The 18,773-nt window shown below is 59.1% G+C and overlaps 8 protein-coding genes and 2 non-coding genes across 10 annotated transcripts; 3 read left to right on the top strand and 7 right to left on the bottom strand.

Annotated features, from left to right (window-relative positions):
• Positions 1–217: 217 nt before the first annotated feature.
• Positions 218–2,078, bottom strand: TRAVEDRAFT_171697 (mannos-6-phosphate isomerase). The gene is made up of 4 exons (XM_008043260.1): positions 1,851–2,078; positions 1,528–1,780; positions 991–1,446; positions 218–925 (listed from the first exon to the last, which is right to left on the bottom strand). The coding sequence occupies exons 1-4, from the start codon at positions 1,989–1,991 to the stop codon at positions 501–503; spliced, it is 1,275 nt and encodes a 424-aa protein (XP_008041451.1). The 5' UTR covers positions 1,992–2,078; the 3' UTR covers positions 218–500.
• Positions 2,079–2,540: 462 nt separating this feature from the next.
• TRAVEDRAFT_50279 (uncharacterized protein) lies at positions 2,541–4,933 on the bottom strand (the record flags this gene model as incomplete). Its single annotated transcript, XM_008042919.1, has 3 exons — positions 2,541–2,975; positions 3,124–4,605; positions 4,667–4,933. 3 exons carry the CDS (start codon positions 4,931–4,933, stop codon positions 2,541–2,543), a joined length of 2,184 nt encoding a protein of 727 aa, XP_008041110.1.
• Positions 4,934–5,431: 498 nt separating this feature from the next.
• TRAVEDRAFT_50278 (uncharacterized protein) lies at positions 5,432–7,132 on the bottom strand (the record flags this gene model as incomplete). Its single annotated transcript, XM_008042918.1, has 2 exons — positions 5,432–6,826; positions 6,884–7,132. 2 exons carry the CDS (start codon positions 7,130–7,132, stop codon positions 5,432–5,434), a joined length of 1,644 nt encoding a protein of 547 aa, XP_008041109.1.
• A 795-nt stretch (positions 7,133–7,927) lies between these two features.
• TRAVEDRAFT_66087 (uncharacterized protein) lies at positions 7,928–9,750 on the bottom strand (the record flags this gene model as incomplete). Its single annotated transcript, XM_008043259.1, has 3 exons — positions 9,712–9,750; positions 9,397–9,656; positions 7,928–9,337 (listed from the first exon to the last, which is right to left on the bottom strand). The coding sequence occupies exons 2-3, from the start codon at positions 9,646–9,648 to the stop codon at positions 7,928–7,930; spliced, it is 1,662 nt and encodes a 553-aa protein (XP_008041450.1). The 5' UTR covers positions 9,649–9,656; positions 9,712–9,750.
• Positions 9,751–10,365: 615 nt separating this feature from the next.
• Positions 10,366–10,466, bottom strand: TRAVEDRAFT_t147. Its single transcript has one exon. It is a non-coding gene; the product is annotated as a tRNA-Leu (tRNA).
• A 142-nt stretch (positions 10,467–10,608) lies between these two features.
• On the top strand, positions 10,609–10,709 carry TRAVEDRAFT_t155. Its single transcript has one exon. It is a non-coding gene; the product is annotated as a tRNA-Leu (tRNA).
• Positions 10,710–11,255: 546 nt separating this feature from the next.
• Positions 11,256–12,525, bottom strand: TRAVEDRAFT_171695 (triose phosphate isomerase). Its single transcript, XM_008043258.1, has 5 exons — positions 12,352–12,525; positions 12,170–12,293; positions 12,071–12,114; positions 11,630–12,016; positions 11,256–11,569 (listed from the first exon to the last, which is right to left on the bottom strand). The coding sequence occupies exons 1-5, from the start codon at positions 12,461–12,463 to the stop codon at positions 11,481–11,483; spliced, it is 756 nt and encodes a 251-aa protein (XP_008041449.1). The 5' UTR covers positions 12,464–12,525; the 3' UTR covers positions 11,256–11,480.
• A 326-nt stretch (positions 12,526–12,851) lies between these two features.
• TRAVEDRAFT_50275 (uncharacterized protein) lies at positions 12,852–13,619 on the top strand (the record flags this gene model as incomplete). The annotated part of the gene is made up of 3 exons (XM_008042917.1): positions 12,852–13,220; positions 13,286–13,470; positions 13,514–13,619. 3 exons carry the CDS (start codon positions 12,852–12,854, stop codon positions 13,617–13,619), a joined length of 660 nt encoding a protein of 219 aa, XP_008041108.1.
• Positions 13,620–14,240: 621 nt separating this feature from the next.
• TRAVEDRAFT_152343 (uncharacterized protein) lies at positions 14,241–15,144 on the top strand. The gene is made up of 3 exons (XM_008043257.1): positions 14,241–14,610; positions 14,686–14,858; positions 14,928–15,144. The coding sequence occupies exons 1-3, from the start codon at positions 14,251–14,253 to the stop codon at positions 15,037–15,039; spliced, it is 645 nt and encodes a 214-aa protein (XP_008041448.1). The 5' UTR covers positions 14,241–14,250; the 3' UTR covers positions 15,040–15,144.
• A 451-nt stretch (positions 15,145–15,595) lies between these two features.
• Positions 15,596–16,157, bottom strand: TRAVEDRAFT_129632 (uncharacterized protein; the record flags this gene model as incomplete). Its single annotated transcript, XM_008043256.1, has 2 exons — positions 15,596–15,880; positions 15,951–16,157. The coding sequence occupies 2 exons, from the start codon at positions 16,155–16,157 to the stop codon at positions 15,596–15,598; spliced, it is 492 nt and encodes a 163-aa protein (XP_008041447.1).
• Positions 16,158–18,773: the final 2,616 nt, after the last annotated feature.

The following is an 18,773-nucleotide window of genomic DNA, read 5'->3' as shown; positions in this document are numbered from 1 at the left end:
TACCCCAATGGTTGCACGCGCATTGCGACCCCCAGCCAATGCAACACGAGCCGCCTTGGATTGGCTGGGACAAATAAACCGCAGTCATCGATACTCCCATGTGCCCACACACGATGCCCACACGATGGAAAACTTTGGGTGTCTGCGTGAGCTGATGGTACATTTCAGCCAGCCTTCGGTCAGCGTCCCCTCAAGAGTCCGCAGCTGCACAGAATTCCCAAGTATCCGCGAGAACAATTACTGAAATTGCCAGACTGCTCTTCCATCTTCGCACCTGCGCGGACGCAGAAAAAAGCCTGTGCCCCATCAGCCTAATACCAGCCTCAAGGCACTTGCACATCAGCAGCGTACGTACTCCGTACGAATATCATACCCATCCTCGCCCGCCGACGCACCCCACAACACCTTCGACGAACAGCCTCTCCTCGGGCGCGTTTGATGCTACTTTACAACAGATCTCCGGCTTCTTCGGTACGCATTCGTGTCCGCCCCGCGCGAGCTCACTTCGCCTCCACAAACGCCCTGTGCACAACCAGCCTCTTCGCCCCCGCCTCGACGCCCACCTCCTGCCCCGCGCCCACGAAGAACGCCTCCCCCTCCGCCACCGCCAGCCTCTCCCCGCCGCCCCACGTCACCGCGCCCGCGCCCTCCGTGACGATCGCGACGCTCGGCCCGTCGACTGCGCGGTGCGCCTCGCGCGCCCCCGCAGCGAGCTCCGTGCGCACGATGGAGAACTCCGGGATCGGCGGGTCGTAGAGCGTGCTGTGTTGGGCGCCGGGGGCGAACGTGCTCGGCTGCACGAGGTGTTTCGATGCTGGGGCGGCGTTGTAGGTGAGGCCTGCGACGAGGTTCGGGACGTCGCGCAGCTTTGGCGTTAGCCCGGCGCGGATGACGTTATCCGAGGTCGCCATGCACTCGACGATATCTGCAGGACGGCGGGGCAGTTAAGTCGAATGTTCAAGGGAGCGAACCGCGCATACAGCGACTCACCTCCAGCGACGTACGCGTGCGGCTCGCCCGCCGCGAGGAAGATTGCCTCCCCGGGCTTCAGCGTAAGATGGTTAAGCACAAACGCGCAAAACACGCCAATATCCCCCGGGAACTGGCTGTGCAGCCGCACAACGAGCTCCTGCACGTCCCGCTCCACATCGTGCACCTCCCCGTTCTCGTACCGCCGCACGAGCCGCTCCAGCTGCGGCTGGAAGAGCGCCGCGTCCGCGGTCATCACCGCCGCGAACACGTCCTTGAGCGCGGCCTTCTCCGCGGGGCCGCGCGGGTCCGCCGAGGACGCGGCGGCGGCGAACTGCGCGGCGATCGCGGGCGGGACGAGTGCGGCGAACTCGGGGACGGCGGAGAGGTAGGCGGCGATGCGGGGGAGGGGGAGGAAGCCGCACATCGCCTGGAACGGCGTGAGCGCGAGCGCCATTTCAGGCTTGTGGTTCGCATCTGCGCGCGGGGTGCTCGTTAGCAAGTGCGAACGATGCTTGATGGGGGATGTGGGGAGGGGGATGAGGCGCATATACGCACCCTTGTACACGTCCGGCCGCTCCTGGTGGAGCTTCTCCGCCATCGCCTTGTCGGGGTGCGTCTGGATGCTGAGCGCCTTCCCGATCGCGAGCACCTTGAAGAGGAAGGGCAGGTTGCCCTCCGCCGCGCCCGCGGCGCGGAACCGCTCGACGACGCGCGCGCCCATCAGCTCCGGGTGCGCGGCGAGGTGGTCAGAGAGCTTCTCCGAGTCGAGCAGGCGTGAGGGCGAGGTGTGGTGCGTGCCCATCCATAGCTGGTGATCACGTCTATCCAGTCAGGGAGGGATGGGATGAGGGGGGAGAGGGGAGAGGGACGGTGCTTACTTCGGCGTAGGGCGTGTTCTCGTCGAGCGTGAAGCCGGGGAGCTTGCATGCTGCGGCGTACTGCGCGACTTTGGAGGAGTGGCCGATCGTGCCCCAGTCGTACTGCTGGGTGGTGGGGAGGACCTTGAAGACGGTGGCCATGGTCTGATCTCTGCTGGTGTGGATGCGCGGGGTGCGATGCTCGGGTGCTGGTGTTTTCCAGTGCGGGGTACGCGAGCAATCGATTGGAGATTGGAGGTAGAGACGGGTGCGTTATATGTCGCGTCTTATGTGAGGGCTGCGGGCTATATAGGCCGGATGTCGGGAGATCTGCACTGGCAAGTTCCGGCTCTATGGTCACGAACGTGCGACGAGCAGGAAGTCGAGAGGAGAGGCACAAAGGCGAATGCTGGAGAGGATGACGTCGGACTGGAGAGAGCGGGATGGACGGAATGCATGGCTGGAGGTGGAAGACACGATGGTCTATAGATCATGGCGATCTGCGTCTACCCTATCGAGATCTGCTTGATTGCAATGCAGTGCAGCCGTGCCTGCAGCGCCGCTTGCGAGCTTCAAGTTGCAAGTTTTGCCGGTACCGTCACAATGGTTCTTGCGAAGGTGGCAGGTAAGTTCATAGAGAAAAATACGCTTGGTAGATATCGCCCGCGAATGAATCAAGGCGAGTTCGTTTGAATTGATTAGACTGGGGCACTACCGGCGCCCACGACAAGATACCGACAAGCTCATGAACGAAGCGTCTTCCTCAAACCCGTTCGTAACGCCCAATCTCCACCCAAGCAGCCGCTGCACCATCGCCCAACTGCCCTCAAACGGCCGCTTCTCCCCTTCCAGGACCCACGCTATTCTTCCGTACTCCGCCTCGCGCAGCACAGGGAACAAACGCGCGAGGACGCCCGCGACCTTGGCCGGGTTCTCGATATTGACACCCGCAAATGCGGTGAGGCGGCGCAGCCCGCATTGCGACGGTGCAGGCAGCAGCCGTGCGAGCGCGTCCGCGTCCGGGAGCTGGTCCGCGTGCAGGTGCAGCCCCAACGTGTCTAGGCGCGCACAGTTTTGGGCGAGATGGACGACGTCGGGGGAACGGGAGAAGCCGATCTGCTTGATTGCAATGCAGTGCCGCCATGCCTACAGCGCCGCTTGCGAATAGAGAAAAATACGATCAGTTTGGAAAGTCGAAGGAACGAAGCCGAGTTCAATTGAAGTTCGTCATTAAATTAAATGATGACACTGGGGTAGTGAATTGTCTACCTCACGTTCGGAGGCATGGCCCCACCGTCACAACATGGTCTCTGAAAGCTGATGAAGGAGTGTTTGGCAAGGGCACACGCTCAGACACAGCGGTGTACGCATATAGCTCCGGAACCTCCAACCTATCCTTGAGCATCCTCTCCACCTTCTCCCACATACGGGTGTACTCCTTCACCGGCTGGTACGGGGCCAAATCCCACTTCGGCTTCTGGTACACGACCTGGTCCAGCGCTGGGAACAGATAGGCGAGGAAGTTGGCGACCGCGACGGGGTTCTCGATCGTCGCGTCGAGCGCAGTCAGCCATTGCAGCCTGCACCGCGACGGCTCGGGCAGCAGTTGCAAAAGCGCGGCCCCACACGGCACCCTGTTGGCGTATACGTTCAGCTCGAGGAGGTCCAAACCGGGGCAGCTGCGTGCGAGCGGAGCGAGGTCTTCGAGGACCAAGCGGGGTGGGAATTGCGGGTCCGGCTGGATGAGCGACAGGGTCTTGAGCTTCGGCCACGCGTGCGCAATGTCCTGGAGCGCCGCCGCGCCGGTCACCAGTGCGGGGCAGCGGATGATGATCGTGTCGATGTGGGGGAATGCGTAGAGCGGCTGCAGCACTTCCCCGATGTCCAACACTACGTCGCGGTCACGTCTCGCGCCGAAATTCGGGTTTCCGTGGTACGGGCCGGAGTGGAAGTCGAGTTGCACGCGCCGGAGGGAGTCGGGGGACGCGGCGCGCGCGAGGAGCGCGAGGTGCTGCTTGACCATATCGGCGGCGGGTACAATGTTGGATTTGAGGCGCACCTCCCGGAGGTGTCCCCACTGCATGGCGCCCAGGAAGTCCATTGTGCGCCCCTCCATCCGGTGCACGTTAAGTACCAGAGTTTCGAGGGCATCGAACCACCGCCCATGAGGTGAGCGATGGTCCGCGGCAGCGTTGATCACGTCTACCACCTGCGATTGGACGCAGAGGTCTACCTCCACGAGCTTGGGATGCGCCGCCAACGCCTTGACGCCGTCCGCGGATAAGCATGCATCATGGCTCTTGTAGCGCTGGAGCTCCGGGAGGCCACGGAGAAGCGGCGTGAGGACGTTGCCGACGACGACGCGGAATTCCCGCATATGGAACTCTCGCATATGATCCCTCAGTGGTGAATACGTACGGATTTCGAGCGACTCTATGCTCTTGCATACCTCGCCTATGCGCTTGAAGGACGCCTTCATGATGGCTGGGTCGACGTCGGATGATATGGTGACTCCCATCTGCGTGATAGTCGGCGTCAAGAGTAGGTCGACGAGTGAAAAGTTTGAAGTCGCGCGGGTCTCGCGCCATTCGAGCTCGCGCAGCTGGGGGAGCAGCGGCGTGCCTGCGGGGCGCTGGCTGCAGAGGGCGGCCAGCCTGTTGAGAAGCGAGACGTCGCCTCGGTTAGGCTGCCATGGCGTCTGCCAGCGCAAGTGTCGCACGAATTGGGCGTGGTGGTTAAACCTCGTCCAGTCGAGTTCCTCAGGTTGTGTGAGTTGCTGAGGATACTGTCAGTGAGTCGATATATATCTGTAGGCATGGCCAACACGAGGAACATACGAAGGCGGTCTTGGCGCCTGGAAGAAGAGTCTCCGTTTGTATATCGGGTGGAAGGAACTGCAAAAGCGGTTCAAGATTATCTTGAGATTCCCAGAGTCCGGGTATGTATGCCGCGTACAGCGCCTTGCACGTCTGAGCGAGCGACGCCAGAGTGCGCTGTTTGATCTTGCCAGTATAGTCGGACGTGTCGAGCTCGTCAACGACGACCTGAAGAATCTCGCCAATGACGAGGCAACGAAGCACTGCAGGAGTCAAAGAGGAGCTCATTATGACCTGTCATTTAGCCACAACCCTGATCAGAAGGCAGCGAGTGTCTCGTAGTGCCTTGACGTACTCCGTACGATGTGCAGTGGTTGAGGCTGCGGGAGAGATAGAGAGAGTAGGGCTTTGATGATGAGTGCACTTTGTTGGAAAGCGGGGCGTTATATAAACTGCCAGTGTCGGGAGCGAAGTCGGAGTTTATCTGCGTCCCGCATTGCTGCATTGAGCTATTGTTCGAGTAGCCACAGCCAATGCGGCGAAGAGTCAGCCTTGGCGTCGCCTAGTAGACCGAGTCGAGCGCTCAATTGGTCCGCCAAAATACATTGTGCGCCCAACAATGGAGGTGTAGTATCTTGAGAAGTGCGTCGAGGCCGTGCGACTCCACTAGCAGTAAGCATGTCAGTCTAATGCAATTTTTGGACGAAGTTTAGCTAGGTTGCAAATGCGTCATATCAGATACAGAGTGGAGGAAGGAGATAATAAATCGCCCACAAGACGAATCCTCTATTCGCACCGGTGAGTGGGCGAGGACCGCTCGGACGTGTCCAACCTCGCCGTGAGCAATGCTTGCGTGGACTTCCACTTGCGCTCGTACGCAACGTGCGCATCGCCCACGAACCGCACCGCGCCCTCATACTCCACCTCGCGCAGCCCCGGGAACAAACGGGCCAGGACGTCTGCCACCTTAGCTGGGTTCTCGATGGCCGCATCGCACGCAGTAAAGACCCGTAGCGGGCAGCGCGACGGCTCAGGCAGCAGGTGGGCGAGCGCGGCCGCATCCGGCAGCACAAAGTCGTATGCACTGACATGCAGCGTCAGCGTATCTAGACGCGCGCAGTTGCGCGCGAGCGGGACGAGGTCCTCGAGGGCCAGGCATGGGTAGTTGTTGCGACGAGGGTGAGGATGGTCGCTCATAAGCGAGAGGGTCTTGAGCTCTCGCCAAGCATGCGCGATGTCCCGGAGCGCGCTCGCGGGAACGACCAGCGCGGGGGCGCGGACGATGAGGGTGTCGAGGTGTGGGAAGGCGTAGAGCGGGCGGAGCGCTTCCCCGACGTCGAGCACCGGATAAGAGCTGTCCATGGAGCGCATGCGGTTGAAGTCCAGCTGCAGGCTAGTCAGGGAGTCGCGAGACGCCGCGCGCGCGACGAGTTCGAGGTGCTGTTTGACCGTATCGGTGTCAGGTTGTAGTCTGGATTTGATCAGGACCCGCCGCAGTTTTCCCATCGGCATGGCGTCCAGGAAGGTCTTCAGGCTGTCCGAGTCGTCCATTCGGTCAGTACCGAGCTCCAGGACTTTGAGAGTGTCGAACCACTGTCCGTCACGCGAGAAACGGACCGCGGAAGCGGACTTAGCTAGTATGTCCACCTCTTGTTGCTTGACGTAGAACACCACCTCCTGGAGCCTGGACAGCGAGGCCAACGCTTCTACGCAGTCCGCCGGCACGAACAACTCGCCCACGAAGGACTTGATTTCTGGCAGGCCACGGAGGAGACGTGCGAAGGCATGGCCGACGACTCCCGTGAACTCCTGCATATCATCGTCTTGGGCGGCCTTAAGGATCTTGAGTGAGTCTATGCTCTTGCAGACCGCTCCTAAGTGCTCGAACAACGCTGTCGAGACGGACGGATCGACGTCAGATGCCATGAGACCCAAGTGTCTGATCGTGGGCGTAAGGAAGAGATGGATAAAGGGGGAGTGGGTCGCCCGCGGCTCTAGCCAATCGAGTGTGCGGAGCTTGGGGAGGAGCCGCCGTTTGTCATGATGGCGGGACATGGCAATCGCAGTCAGTGCGAGGAGCGAGACATCTTGTCGCTCTTCCCAGACGAGGTGTTGTACATGTTCTGCATAGTAGTCGAACCGCGTCCAATCGAGTTGTTTGGGATCTGTCACGGTGATTTTCTGCGGATGCCATTAGTCTGTGGACGCATGAGCGGATAGGACTAAGATAAGACGTACGAAGACGCTCCCGCCGCTCGGGAGAATGTCCTCTGTCCATGTATCGGGCGGAAGAAGCCGCAAGAGCGGTACGAGGCTATCTTGATGTTTCCATAACTTTGGTGTAGACGCGGCATAAAGCGTCTTGCACGTTCGGGCGAGCGACGCCAGAGCGCGTTTTCTCGTACATTTGCAGAACGACCCCGCGATGAGCCGGAAAATTTCGCTCACAACGAGGCTGCGATGTGCTGCGGGAGTCAAAGCGATCATGTCGTTCTATGACCTATCAAGCGACCCGCAAGCATGGTCAGCGCTAATTGAGTATATTCGAAGCAATGACGTACTTAGTATGGCGTTTCGAAGGTATTGAAGCACTTGGGGCGGCGACGGGTATTGTTCTCAATGGCGAGATCCGCCACTATTTGTAGCGCCATCCATGTTCCGCTTTGACTACTGCCTCACCTGTACCGTCCATGCGGTTCGCAGATATTTTTGACACTAACTGGTAGAGGACCAAGCGGTGACGCTTGAGAGGGCCACCGCATGGATATGTAGTGCACCGCGACGCTTTGTGTGGTCAAAGCGGCGAAGCATACGCTCATTTCTCGTTTTAGATAGGCCTATGTAGACGTTAGTCACCGTTTTCAACGCTACGCACCAGATTCAAGTTAAGAAAGCGACTCACCGTCACTGCCATGGTACTGACGACTCGGAGAGCTTTGGGACAACTTGCGTCAAGCTTGAAGTCTTGCACACGTGTTACTCACCAGTGTCTGATTTCCGAACCAAGATTGAACGCTAGGATGGTTCGAGGCGGCTATTCTCGTTGAAAAAGGATGTATCGAGGTGAAGAGCAAGAGAGAGCATCGGCTCGTCGAACGCGGTCCGGCCATCGTACTAGTAATTAAGCGCCGATAGTAAGTACCATCCCGCGATATCGGGTCGCCTCAAACAACTTTAACAAGCGCAGGCGTACGCTGACATCCTAGGCGGGCGTATTTATGTACCATCTGTTCATTATTGACTCTACATGTATAGTTCTCTATAGCATAGTACTGGGAATCGCTACTTGGAATTGAACTTGTCAGATGAGGCGTGCTCCGATGCGCCCATCTTATCCTTGAAAATGCTCTCCACCTTCGACCACTTCTCCCCAATTGTCGCCCCTTGACTGCCGAGATACCCCACCATCCTGGCATAGGCCACCTGCTCCAGTTCCGGGAACACGCGAGCCAAGAAGGACGCCACTTGGTCCGCGTCGGTGATCAGCGCATTGCGCGCAATGAGGCTCCGCAGCGGGCTCTGCGATGGCTCGGGCAGCAGGCGCGCGACGGTCTGCGCGTCCGGCACCACACTTGCGTCCACTTGGAGCTCGAGTGTCCGAAGGCGGGGGAGGAGGCGCGGGATTCTTGCCAGGTCCTCCAGTACGATGTTGCCGGTGTGTCCTTCCATGAACGACTCGGGGACACTATAGCCGTACATCGTGAGACTCTCAAGCTCTGGCCATGCGTTCGCGAGACGGGGGAGCGACTTCCCTCCGGCGTACAGCGCCCAACCGATAGTTGTGAACTTGCGGATGCGGGGGAAGACGTAGAACAACTGCAACACGTATTCGACGTCTAGCAGATTGAGTAGACTCTGGTCAGTGCTGGTATTGCTGGAACCGTATGCCGAAGGTCTCCGGAAAGTGATCTCCACGGTGGCAAGGGAGTCTCGGTACGGGCACTGCGAGCCTAGGATCCCAAGCTCCTGCTTCAGCCCGTGGTAACCTGCCGGCGGGTGAGAGACGCGCACCAGCAGCTCCTGTAGGTGGTCGCTCTGGACGGCTGCGAGGAATGCCGTTATGCCACGGTCCATCTGTTCCGTGTAGAGGCCTAAGTACTTGAGGGCACGAAACCAGTGCGCACCACTGCGTGTATGGGAGGCCGCCGAGGCGATCCATGCGTGCTTGTCCTGCTCGCCTACGTACAACGTCAACTTTGCGAGCTTGGGGAGCGCAGCCAACGCCTCCACGCAGCCTGCCGAAAGGCTCCAGATAGCACAGTAGAAGTCTTTGAGCTCCGGCATGGAGCTGAGGAACCGCGCGAGGGCGTCGCTGAGTGGACCCGTGCACTTCATCTCCCCCTCGCGAGACGTGCCAATAGTCATCTTGAGATACGTGAGGGTCTTCCGCACGGCGTCCATCTGAGTGAGGAGAGACATCAGCTTGGATGGGTCCCCATTCCTCAAGGTGAGCTCCACGTGCCGGATGGCTGGGGTGAGGAAGAGGTGGAGGCCGAAGGTTTCCGACCGGGACTCGTCCCAAATCAGCGTGTGAAGCTTCGGTATGAGTGGCTGGCCGGCTGGTAGGTGTTTCGCGAGTGCAGTAAGGACGTTGGAGGAGACCCTCTCCGGGCGTAGCCAACTGAAGTGCCGCACATGCTGGGCGTAGCGCTTGAATCTGGTCCATTCGAGGTTCTCAGGTTTAGTTACTTCCTGTGTACACGACCGGTAAGTCTCTGTGTGCGCGAATATGGCTAGCATCAGGGACGTACAAGCTGGAGTGTCCCGTATTTCGGGTCAGGGACTTCCGACCATACATTGGCAGGAAGCAGATGCAAGAGCGGCATGGGGCCACTCAGAGTCTCCCACAACATGGCCATGGACGCCTCTTCCATCGTTCGGCACGTCATCCCGAGCGATACCAGCGTCTTCTTGCTGTCGGACGTGCAGAGCCAGGCGGCGATGACCCGAAAAACCTCGCTTATGAGCAGGCCGCGGTGCACTGCGGAAACCGAGGGCTGCATCTTCGAGTCTGCTTAAAGAGCCACTGGTCAGTATTTGGCACATCTCGAAGAGCATCAGCTTACTTCAGATTTCCGGATCCGTTTTTGAGCTGTAGATGGAGCGGCGTCCGAGTTGTGGGGAGCACCGTAGGGCGGTGACCGGCGAGCATTATATACCCCCAGCCCGTATGTGCGTGGTCCTTTTGAGCTCACCCTGCGGCCCAAGCGGCCTGCACGCAGCTTGGTTGCATCAAACGAGCACGCTGCGCGACCAGAGAGAGCAAGGCAGGCTACATGAGGTCTAGGAGTAACGGCTTCAAGTTGGTCAATTTGACATGCGCTAGCAGAGTTACTACAGCCCGGAGTCTTGAAGACATCAGCTGTGAAATGGCTGCTACCGCAGCCCCTGGTAATTGATACCGAGACTCACCGAAAATATTGTACCTCTCAATCTCTTCCGCTTGGTACAGTTATGCTGGGGCCCATCATGGCTGCCTCACAATGAACGCGACCATCGATGATCGCGGAGTCTGTTCAATATCAATAGACGCCCATTAAGGTGCCGAGAATATGTATATTTCGACGGGCCCGCTGCACCACACACAATTGATAGATACGTCATACAACAAATACGCACTGTGTGAGATTTGAATGGCTGTAGACGTGGACCGTCTATCATCAGGAGGAGGTAATTGACACGAGTAAGGCCAAAAAAAGAGTTGAAAAGACACTGACCCATGACGAGAGTGGGATTCGAACCCACGCCCTTTCGGACCAGATGTCGCAGCGCTTTGAGGTGCTCCTTAGTCTGGCGCCTTAGACCGCTCGGCCATCTCGCCATATGGCGTTCGCCGTTGAAGAGAATTTCCGGCCTGGAGGACATAAATCTGGGACGATGCTTGTTGGTACACACCGCCAAGGTGGCTCGTACAAGTTGTCCTGCGCACGATGGGGAGGAACGTCCCTCCTCGCTTCCCGCATGGCGAGATGGCCGAGCGGTCTAAGGCGCCAGACTAAGGAGTACCACACAGTGCTGCGATATCTGGTCCGAAAGGGCGTGGGTTCGAATCCCACTCTCGTCAATATGGCGATGTCATGAAGATTTCAACTTTTTTCATCAATGCACGTCAGGAAGGGACCGAAGTATACTACACTGTATGATGCATCACGCACAGACTTAGCGCCAACCCAAAAAAATGTGTGCATCGCAAACGTGCCACGTCGTTCGAGATCCTAGACAGGCACACGGATGCCTGTACGGTAGATTACAATGTACATTAGGGGTGCTCAATTCTGGCCGGCCGTTTGCCAGGACACTTTTTGAAAAGGCTGATGGCAGTGATGGAGCGAAGCGAGGACAGGCGAGAATAGCCGAAAAGTCTCGCGCACGAGGTAACCCTACTGTAACCCTAGAGAGAACTCGCCGCAACGCCCTCCACAAGTTCGTGCATTGGGGAGTGTGGAGGTTATTTGTGCCCATAAACTCGATGGAAGGATTCTCCCTATCACTACGACACACTCGCTTTTCTCTCGTCTTTTACGCGTAAGCCCGTAGCCCATAGTGAGGCGAAGACAGCGAGCTCTCCCGCACGGAGTTCGAATAATTACCCAATACGGAACGTTCACAAGCTTCCTGACCCAACAATTCAACGTTTCGTACCTCCTCGCTTATCCGCACACTTCCGCGCATCAGTCCATCAACGCAAAGAGACGCCCTCAGAAAGTGTCCTGGCAAACGGCCGGCCAGAATTGAGCACCCCTATTTGTTCATCTGCCTACGCATACAGCTTCGCGTTTTCTTCTCTATGGATAGTAGCCAGCCAAAGGACAACCGCCGTACCTTGCATACACGCTTATGCCCTCTTCGTGTTGATGATGTTCACGAACTCGGGCTTGAGCGACGCGCCGCCGACGAGGAACCCGTCAACGTCCGCCTGACCGCCTAAAAGCAACGCTATCAGCCCCCGCCCCCAACGCCAGTGACGCGAGAAAAGCAACCCACCAAGCTCCTTGCAGTTCGCCGCCGTGACCGAGCCGCCATAGATAATACGCGTGCTCTCCGCGACCGCGGGCGAGACCGCGCTCGCGAGGAACGCGCGGATGTCCTTGTGCGCGGCCTGCGCCTGCGCGGCGCTCGCGACCTTGCCCGTGCCAATCGCCCACACGGGCTCGTACGCGACGACGACCTTGGCCCAGTCCTCCGGCTTGAGCGCGGCGACGACGGGCTGGAGCTGCGCCTCGACGACGGCCTTGGTGCGCTCGGCCTCGCGCTCCTCGAGCGTCTCGCCGACGCAGAGGATGACGCGCAGGCCGGCGTCGATCGCGGCGCGCGTCTTGTCCGCGACGAGCGCGGAGGTCTCGTGGAAGAGCGTACGGCGCTCGGAGTGGCCTAGGGGGGAGCGGGGTTAGTGGGGATAGATAGGTGCGGGTGAAGTGGGCGTACCGAGGATAACGTAGGGGATGCCTGCATCGACGAGCTGGGCGGGGCTAGCGGGAATATACGTTCAGTATTGCGACCAGTATGTTAGTGGATGGGGAATACCTAATCTCGCCGGTGAACGCGCCGGAGGTCTTGAAGTAGGAGTTCTGGGCAGCAACCTGGATCTCCTTGCGGAGGGTCTCCTTCAAGGGGAGGAGGTAGAGCGCAGGCGGCGCAATGACGACCTCTGTGAGCACCCGGTCAGCATACCATCGCATAATTGCAATGCACAAGCGGGTACACACCGACGCTGGTGTCGATATCGGCCTCGTTGAGGACCTTGACGAGGGCGTTCTTCTGCTCCCGGGTGACCGGGTTCATCTTGAAGTTGCCACCGACGAAGAATTGACGACCCATGCTGTCTGATGTATGTGTGAGAGAGTCGGAGGTATTTGGTTGAGGGTGCGGAAGAGAGGAGTGAGGACCTGGAGAGGGATCGATTGGATTAATATTGCGCGAAGGCTTGCCCTCTGGGTCGATCCCGGCGCAATCTCGATGAGCCGGAGTCCATCCATCCGAGATCGCGGAGCATCTAATCTTATCTCTTGGCGCGCTTCTGTGACGCGACGCGTCTCGCCCGTGACCATACGCGTCTTGTCCAGGACCACATCGGACGTCCTGGTGAAGAGTGTGCGGCGTAGTGAAGAGACCTGCCATGGAGTGGAGTGCGGGCTGGGGTTATCAGGGCGTGCATTTACGCCCTGTATTCCTTCATCCCACCACCACGCCCTCGACAACGTTCACCATGGTCCTCACCGCATCCGCAAGCACCAAACGCAAGAACGATGAGAACGTGTCTGCTGCCGCGCCCCCCAAGAAGGCGCGTGTCGCTGGAAACGGCACCCACGCTGCGGCTGCTGTGCTTTTAAAAACGATACTCGCCAACCCCAAGTCTTTCCCCGCTCCGGCGAGCGCAGAAGCTGTCCGAGACGCGCTCGTGGATCTCGCCGTCTACGCAAATGCTCTCGAGGAACAGAACCGCGCACTTCGCGTTGCGAACAACGCCAAGCCCGTCGCTCCCGTTGCAAAGGCCGTCAAGTCCAAGGATGAACTCGAGGTGGAGGCCGAAAGGATCCGAAATGCCGCTCAGAACGGAATCATCAAGCAGATGGCGGTGAGTCCGACCGCATACAGCCGCATATATGCATTCTCATCCTCATCCCACGCGCATATATGCAGTGGAAACCTACCTGCAAGCAAGGACGAGCGAAGTGGTCGTACGACGGCTTCTGCCCTGACCCCGAGGTCTTCGGTGTGCTCATGGGGCTCGGAGGGCCGCCGAAGTTCAAGGTGAAGAAGTTTAAGGCGGAGGCGTTTGAAGAGCTCATCGGAGAACTCGACCGCTCCGTGAGGCACGTATTCCCGTGCGCTCCATTCTGTCCCTGTCTTACAACTTTCTTGCAACAGGTACGATGTGCTACACATCACGAGTGCCGATGTCACCGTGCGCTGGAACGAAACCGGCGAGTTCAAGTTCAGCGGATCGTACGGCAAACTGCCGAAGAAGGACTGAGTTAGTGCGTTCCCAATGTTGACCCGAAACCTCCTCCGCCGTCCTCGGCGGTGCACTGGGCTGTACTGTTACTGTAAGATCATCGGTGCTCTGAAATGAAGCGGTCTCCCGTTCGTAGCCTTCAGTAGCGCACCGTCGCGGAGGATTTGGGGGCTCCGTGAGGTATGTAGACTTCTGTGTAATTTGCTAAACTCCTTGTTCTTACTCCTCTGCGACAGGTATGCTTCAATTTACATCACTAGCCCCAAAGTCACTATGCGCTGGATCGGTAACAGCGAGTACAAGTTCAAGGGCCTCCCAAGGGAATTCCGTTATGAAATTTCCTGTTATCGTTGCAGTCATGGCCTTTCTGGTCGGTATCTGCATGTAAGTATACCAGAGGCTGTACTGACTTTGCATAAGTCGTCTTAAAGCGTAATAGTTCGCCACAGAGACCTTCGATGCCGTCCCTGCAACTTGCAAGGTCTCAGAGCGATCTCAGGGGACGATGTCGATCAATGGCCGATCAAACGCGTGACCCCATGCGATATGTTTTGTGACCAGACGCGTTGTCGTGCCCAGAACGGCCTCCTCCGGGGACAGCGACCAGCCCTCTCTTTGTCTCCTCCCCTCACTCTCCACGGCGCGCGCCATGTCCTCCCAACCGTCCGGCTCGAAGCGGAAGAACGACGACGGCGCGCCCGCGCCCGCGGCCAAGAAAACGCGTGGCGGCGCCGCCCACGCAGCGACCGTCGCCCTCGTCAACTCCATCCTCGCCAACCCCAAGGGGTACCCCATTTCCGGCAACGAGGAAGTCGTGCGCAAGTCTCTGGTCGAACTCGCGAAGTACGCGCGCTCGCTCGAGGAGCAGGTCGCCGACGCGGGCGCGCCTGTCGCGGGCAGTAGCAAGGCGGCCGCCGCTGCGAAGCCCGCGAAGTCCCCGGCAGAGCTCGAGGCGGCGGCGGACAAGATCAGGCGCGCTGCGCAGAGCGGGATCAAGAAGCAGATGACGGTACGCCCACACTCAGACTGCGCATGTATACGCGCTTGCTTGCGTCGCGGCGTGCTCACCCCTGTCGTTGTGTAGTGGAAGCCTTCGTGCAAGACGGGCTCCGCGAAGTTCTCCTACGACGGCATCTGCCCCGACCCGGAGGTGTTCGGCGCGCTGATGGGGCTGGGCGGGCCCCCGAAGTTCAAGATGAAGAAGTTCAGCACGGACGAGTTCCAGAAGCTGGTCGGCCCCGTCGAGGGCTCTGTGAGGTGCGCAATGCGGCCCCGCTGCTCGTTCTCCGTCTGTTCGCGTTGCTGATGCTGTGTGTGCGGCGCCAGGTACGACACGCTGCACATCACGAGCAGCGAGGTCACGGTGCGCTGGTCCGACAGCGGCGAGTTCAAGTTCAGCGGCTCGTACGGGAAGTGGCAGCCCGGCAAGGACTACTAGTGGGCCCGGGACGCGTCGCGACGATATACTTGCCATTGGTGTGGCAATATTTGGTTTCTCTAATCTACCCTATCTCGCTGCATCTTAGTTTCAATTGATCTTTTTGGTTGGTTCAGGATTGGCACAAATACGACACGCGACCTCGAAGGACAGAGTACAGTCAAAACAGTTCCGGACATGCATCAACTCGCTGACAGGGGCAGAGGGACGGCCTGAACAGAACATAATCACCTGGACGCGGTCGTCCAAGGCCCGACAAGCATGCCAAGTTGGGGGCCGGGATCGGCTGACCGTGGCGGGGAATACGTTGTGGTGAACGCGCGCAGAGCGGCGCGCCACACATGTTGGAGGACCCGCGCGATGAGCCCGAAGTACGTGGGCAGGCATGCGCGAGGCTGCTGTTCTGCGGGACAGAGCACCCGGTCTTCGTACTCGACGAGCGCGACACAACACATCGTGATCGCGGCAAAAGAGCACGTCGCGCGACCTGATCATATGGCTGCTCGGTACAGTGACTCTCACAGATCTGGAATATACTCGAGGGGCGGCTTCTCCTTCACTCATCCGCGTCCTCGTCATGCACCTCTTCGACCCCGACTTTGCGCTTCTTTCTTGATCCGGCCTTGGGGAGCGATATGGTAGGTGGGCCGCTGTAGCGCCTATGGCGGACATTGTCGTCGACGATGGCCTTGTAGAAGGCCATATCGAAGCCAATGCACTCGAGCTGCACGCAGGGCAGCCTGAGGTCGCCGATCTCGTAGCGCTCCAGCACGTGCTGGATCGTGACGTTTTCGCTCGCCAGCTTCTTGGTCAACGTGTGTTCCGCGTACACGACCTTTGTCTGCACAAGCAGTCGCACAGGGCGGCGACGGTCAGCCCTCGTTCGCTACTGGGTGGCACGCCGTGCTCACCGGTAACGGCAGCATGTTCCACTCCTCGAGCGTGAGGTCGTCCACGCGCCGGATGCGGTACTCGCCGCAGTAGAAGAACCAGCGCGCGGCGCCGACGAAGACGTGCTGGCTCTCGCCGTCGAGGAGGAGCTTGAGGTCCTGCTCGAAGCCGACCTGCATGTAGCCGTGGCGGCCGGGCGCGGCGGGCAGCCACGGGTTCATGTCCATGTTGAGGCACAGGAAGGACGTGATGTCCTTGTCCCTCGCGCGGGCCGTCTGGCTGTTCGTGCACCTGCCCACCGAGCCACGCCCGTTGAGCCGCCCCGCTATAGTTGGGGTATGGAGAGAACATATGGAGCGCACCTGACGAGGAATCCGCCCATGGAACCCCCGAGGCTGGCGTGGATCGAGGCGCGCGTGAAGGCGCTGTATATGCCGCTCAAGTCGGGCGGGAGGTCGACGGTCACCTCGGGCAGTTGGGCGAGCTCCCGCGCGCGATGCGGTAGGGCGAGTAGCCCGAGCGCTGTGAGATTCACCCTGGCGTAGCTGTCGGCGAGGAGCGGGCACGGGTATAGCTCGCAGGTCACTCACGATGTGAGGGAGGCAGGGATCCGGTCTGGGGCCGTTTGGGCTGACGATTCCCCGCCCTGCGAGACATCAACGGATGTGAGTTGTCAATACTATGGGCGTGGCTCGTATGATTGCTTACTGTTCTGAAGGGGTTGTCTCGGCAAAGCACAAGCTCCACTTCGAGACGCGCCACCTTTTTCAGTGCCACTTGCAGCTGCAAAGCAAAGGGGGTGAGCACAGGGTACCACGTCGTGATAGAACGTGAACAACGGCGACCTTCGCTTTAGTGTCCTGCAACTCCGCTTCCATGACCTCCGCTGCATCCTTCATCTCCTCGTCGACTTGCTGGATCTCGCCCTCTTCGTCTTCCTCCTCCTCGTCCTTGCTTTCGCTCCTCGCCGCTTTCTGCTCCTCTGCCCGCTCGTCCTTGTCCTCTTCTGTCTTATCACTGCCAGCATATGACAAGCTGCTCGTGCGGTCCCCCCGACTGGGCGCCACGGGCTTCACCTGAGGGACGTATCTCAGTCTCAATACCGGGCCGCGAGGAGGCTCGGCGCGCGCCACCTTGAGCGCAGCCAACTCGTTGTCTCGTACATCGATCTGCTCCTGGAGCCGCGAGAGCTGCGTGATCTGTTCCGCGATCTACCAAGCCTCCTGTGAGACTGCGCTTGCCGGCGATAATTCTAGTCGTATGCTCACCTTCCTGCCGCAGTCCGCGTTGGCGGCGCGCAGCATATCCGCCTCTCCTTGGGCGGCCTCGAGCGCCGCGCGAGCGGCGGCCTCTGACGCCTTAACACTCTGCTCGAGTAGTCGTTTCTCTTCTCCGAGCCTTCGGAGGGTCATCTGCTCGGTCATCAGTATCGCATCGATGTTATTCTTCCGTCGTTGGAGATCGCCGATGGTGGCCTCGAGCTCGGTGACTTTAGTCTGCGTCGCGGCTTCGAGTTTCTGCATCTTAGCCTGCATCGCAGCCTCGACCTCCTTCACTTTGGCCTGCAGCGCAGCTTCCGATGCTCGTAGCGTCGCCGCTTCTTCCCGCAAGGCTGCCATAGTACCCTCTGCAGAGTCTCTCTGAGAGGACATGCAAGACGTTCGATATACGTCGTCAGCAAGTTCAGACGGCCGGCAATGCAGACTTGGACGCACAAAGTCTACGTAGGTCGCCGTGTCTCTGTTCTGGACGACGTGCGAATGCGCCACTTGCAGGAACCAGCGCATGAGCCTCTTCACGAACTCGGGCTGCATAACATTCAACTGCGCAGTTCTTCGTTAGTACCGTGTAGTACGAAAGCGCGATGCGGTACCTACTGAGTGCACGTCGGCCCCGTCCGCGAAGGCGGCGCAGATGTCGATGTTCTCGATCGCGGGAGGGTATATGCCCTCCATCATGTTTAAGATGAACGTGTCGCCCATCATCTGCAATCGTAACTGCAAACACCACGGATTCAAATCGGCATCAGTCTGGGGCGGATGGGAAGCGTCAGCGTGACGTGAACGCATTCTTACCTTCCTGCTACCGACCCTCGCTTCTCGCAACCATTGCATATCCTGGGCAAGAGCAGGGATAATCTTGAACTGCTCGCGAAGGAATGCCGGCTGCAACAAAGCGAGCTGGGTCTGAGGTCAGTACCCGTGGACACACAAGTAAAGGATCAGAGAAGATGCATGCGGACACAGACTGACTTCTTTGCCAGTATTCCTGCTTTGCAGCTTGACGCTATCCTCCAAGACCGCATCCAACGTGTCAAACTGGTGCAGTACAAGGTCACGGTGGATGAAGACCCCCTGTGTGCGATAAAGAGGTGAGCCCCAAGTCGCGGGTGATGGAGTCGAGAGATCGGTGTTCAACTGACCTCCAATTCACAGTCGTGCTGCGCCAGGACAGTCAGGTTGGTGTCGACGAGGCTCCGAAGGGCCTTGATCTGGGCCGTGACCACCTCGGCGTCCATCTTCGGCGAGCCTGCGGATATAGGGCCTTGCTATGCCCGTTCAGTTTACACTGTGGAACACCGAGCACTTATTGCTGAGACCTGTGGAAGCGTAGTTGCAGATAATCGCTCCGCCGAAGAGATGAGGGGACGGGGTAGAGAACGTGGGGGCATTCCTCAAGGCTGCGACCCCGGCTCAGTACGTTGCCACGAGAGGTGCGCAAGGCGGGACGAAATAGAGGACGGCTGGGGATGAATGCTTCTATGCAATGCACCCGGACTTCCATGGGACTTAGAAGCGTTGGACGCACATGATCTCTTTACGTTTGCCTGGTCGTACGTACAG

Source organism: Trametes versicolor, assembly GCF_000271585.1.
Source record: "Trametes versicolor FP-101664 SS1 unplaced genomic scaffold TRAVEscaffold_9, whole genome shotgun sequence".
NCBI classification, from domain to species: domain Eukaryota; kingdom Fungi; phylum Basidiomycota; class Agaricomycetes; order Polyporales; family Polyporaceae; genus Trametes; species Trametes versicolor.
This window is presented reverse-complemented; position numbering and strand designations above follow the sequence as displayed.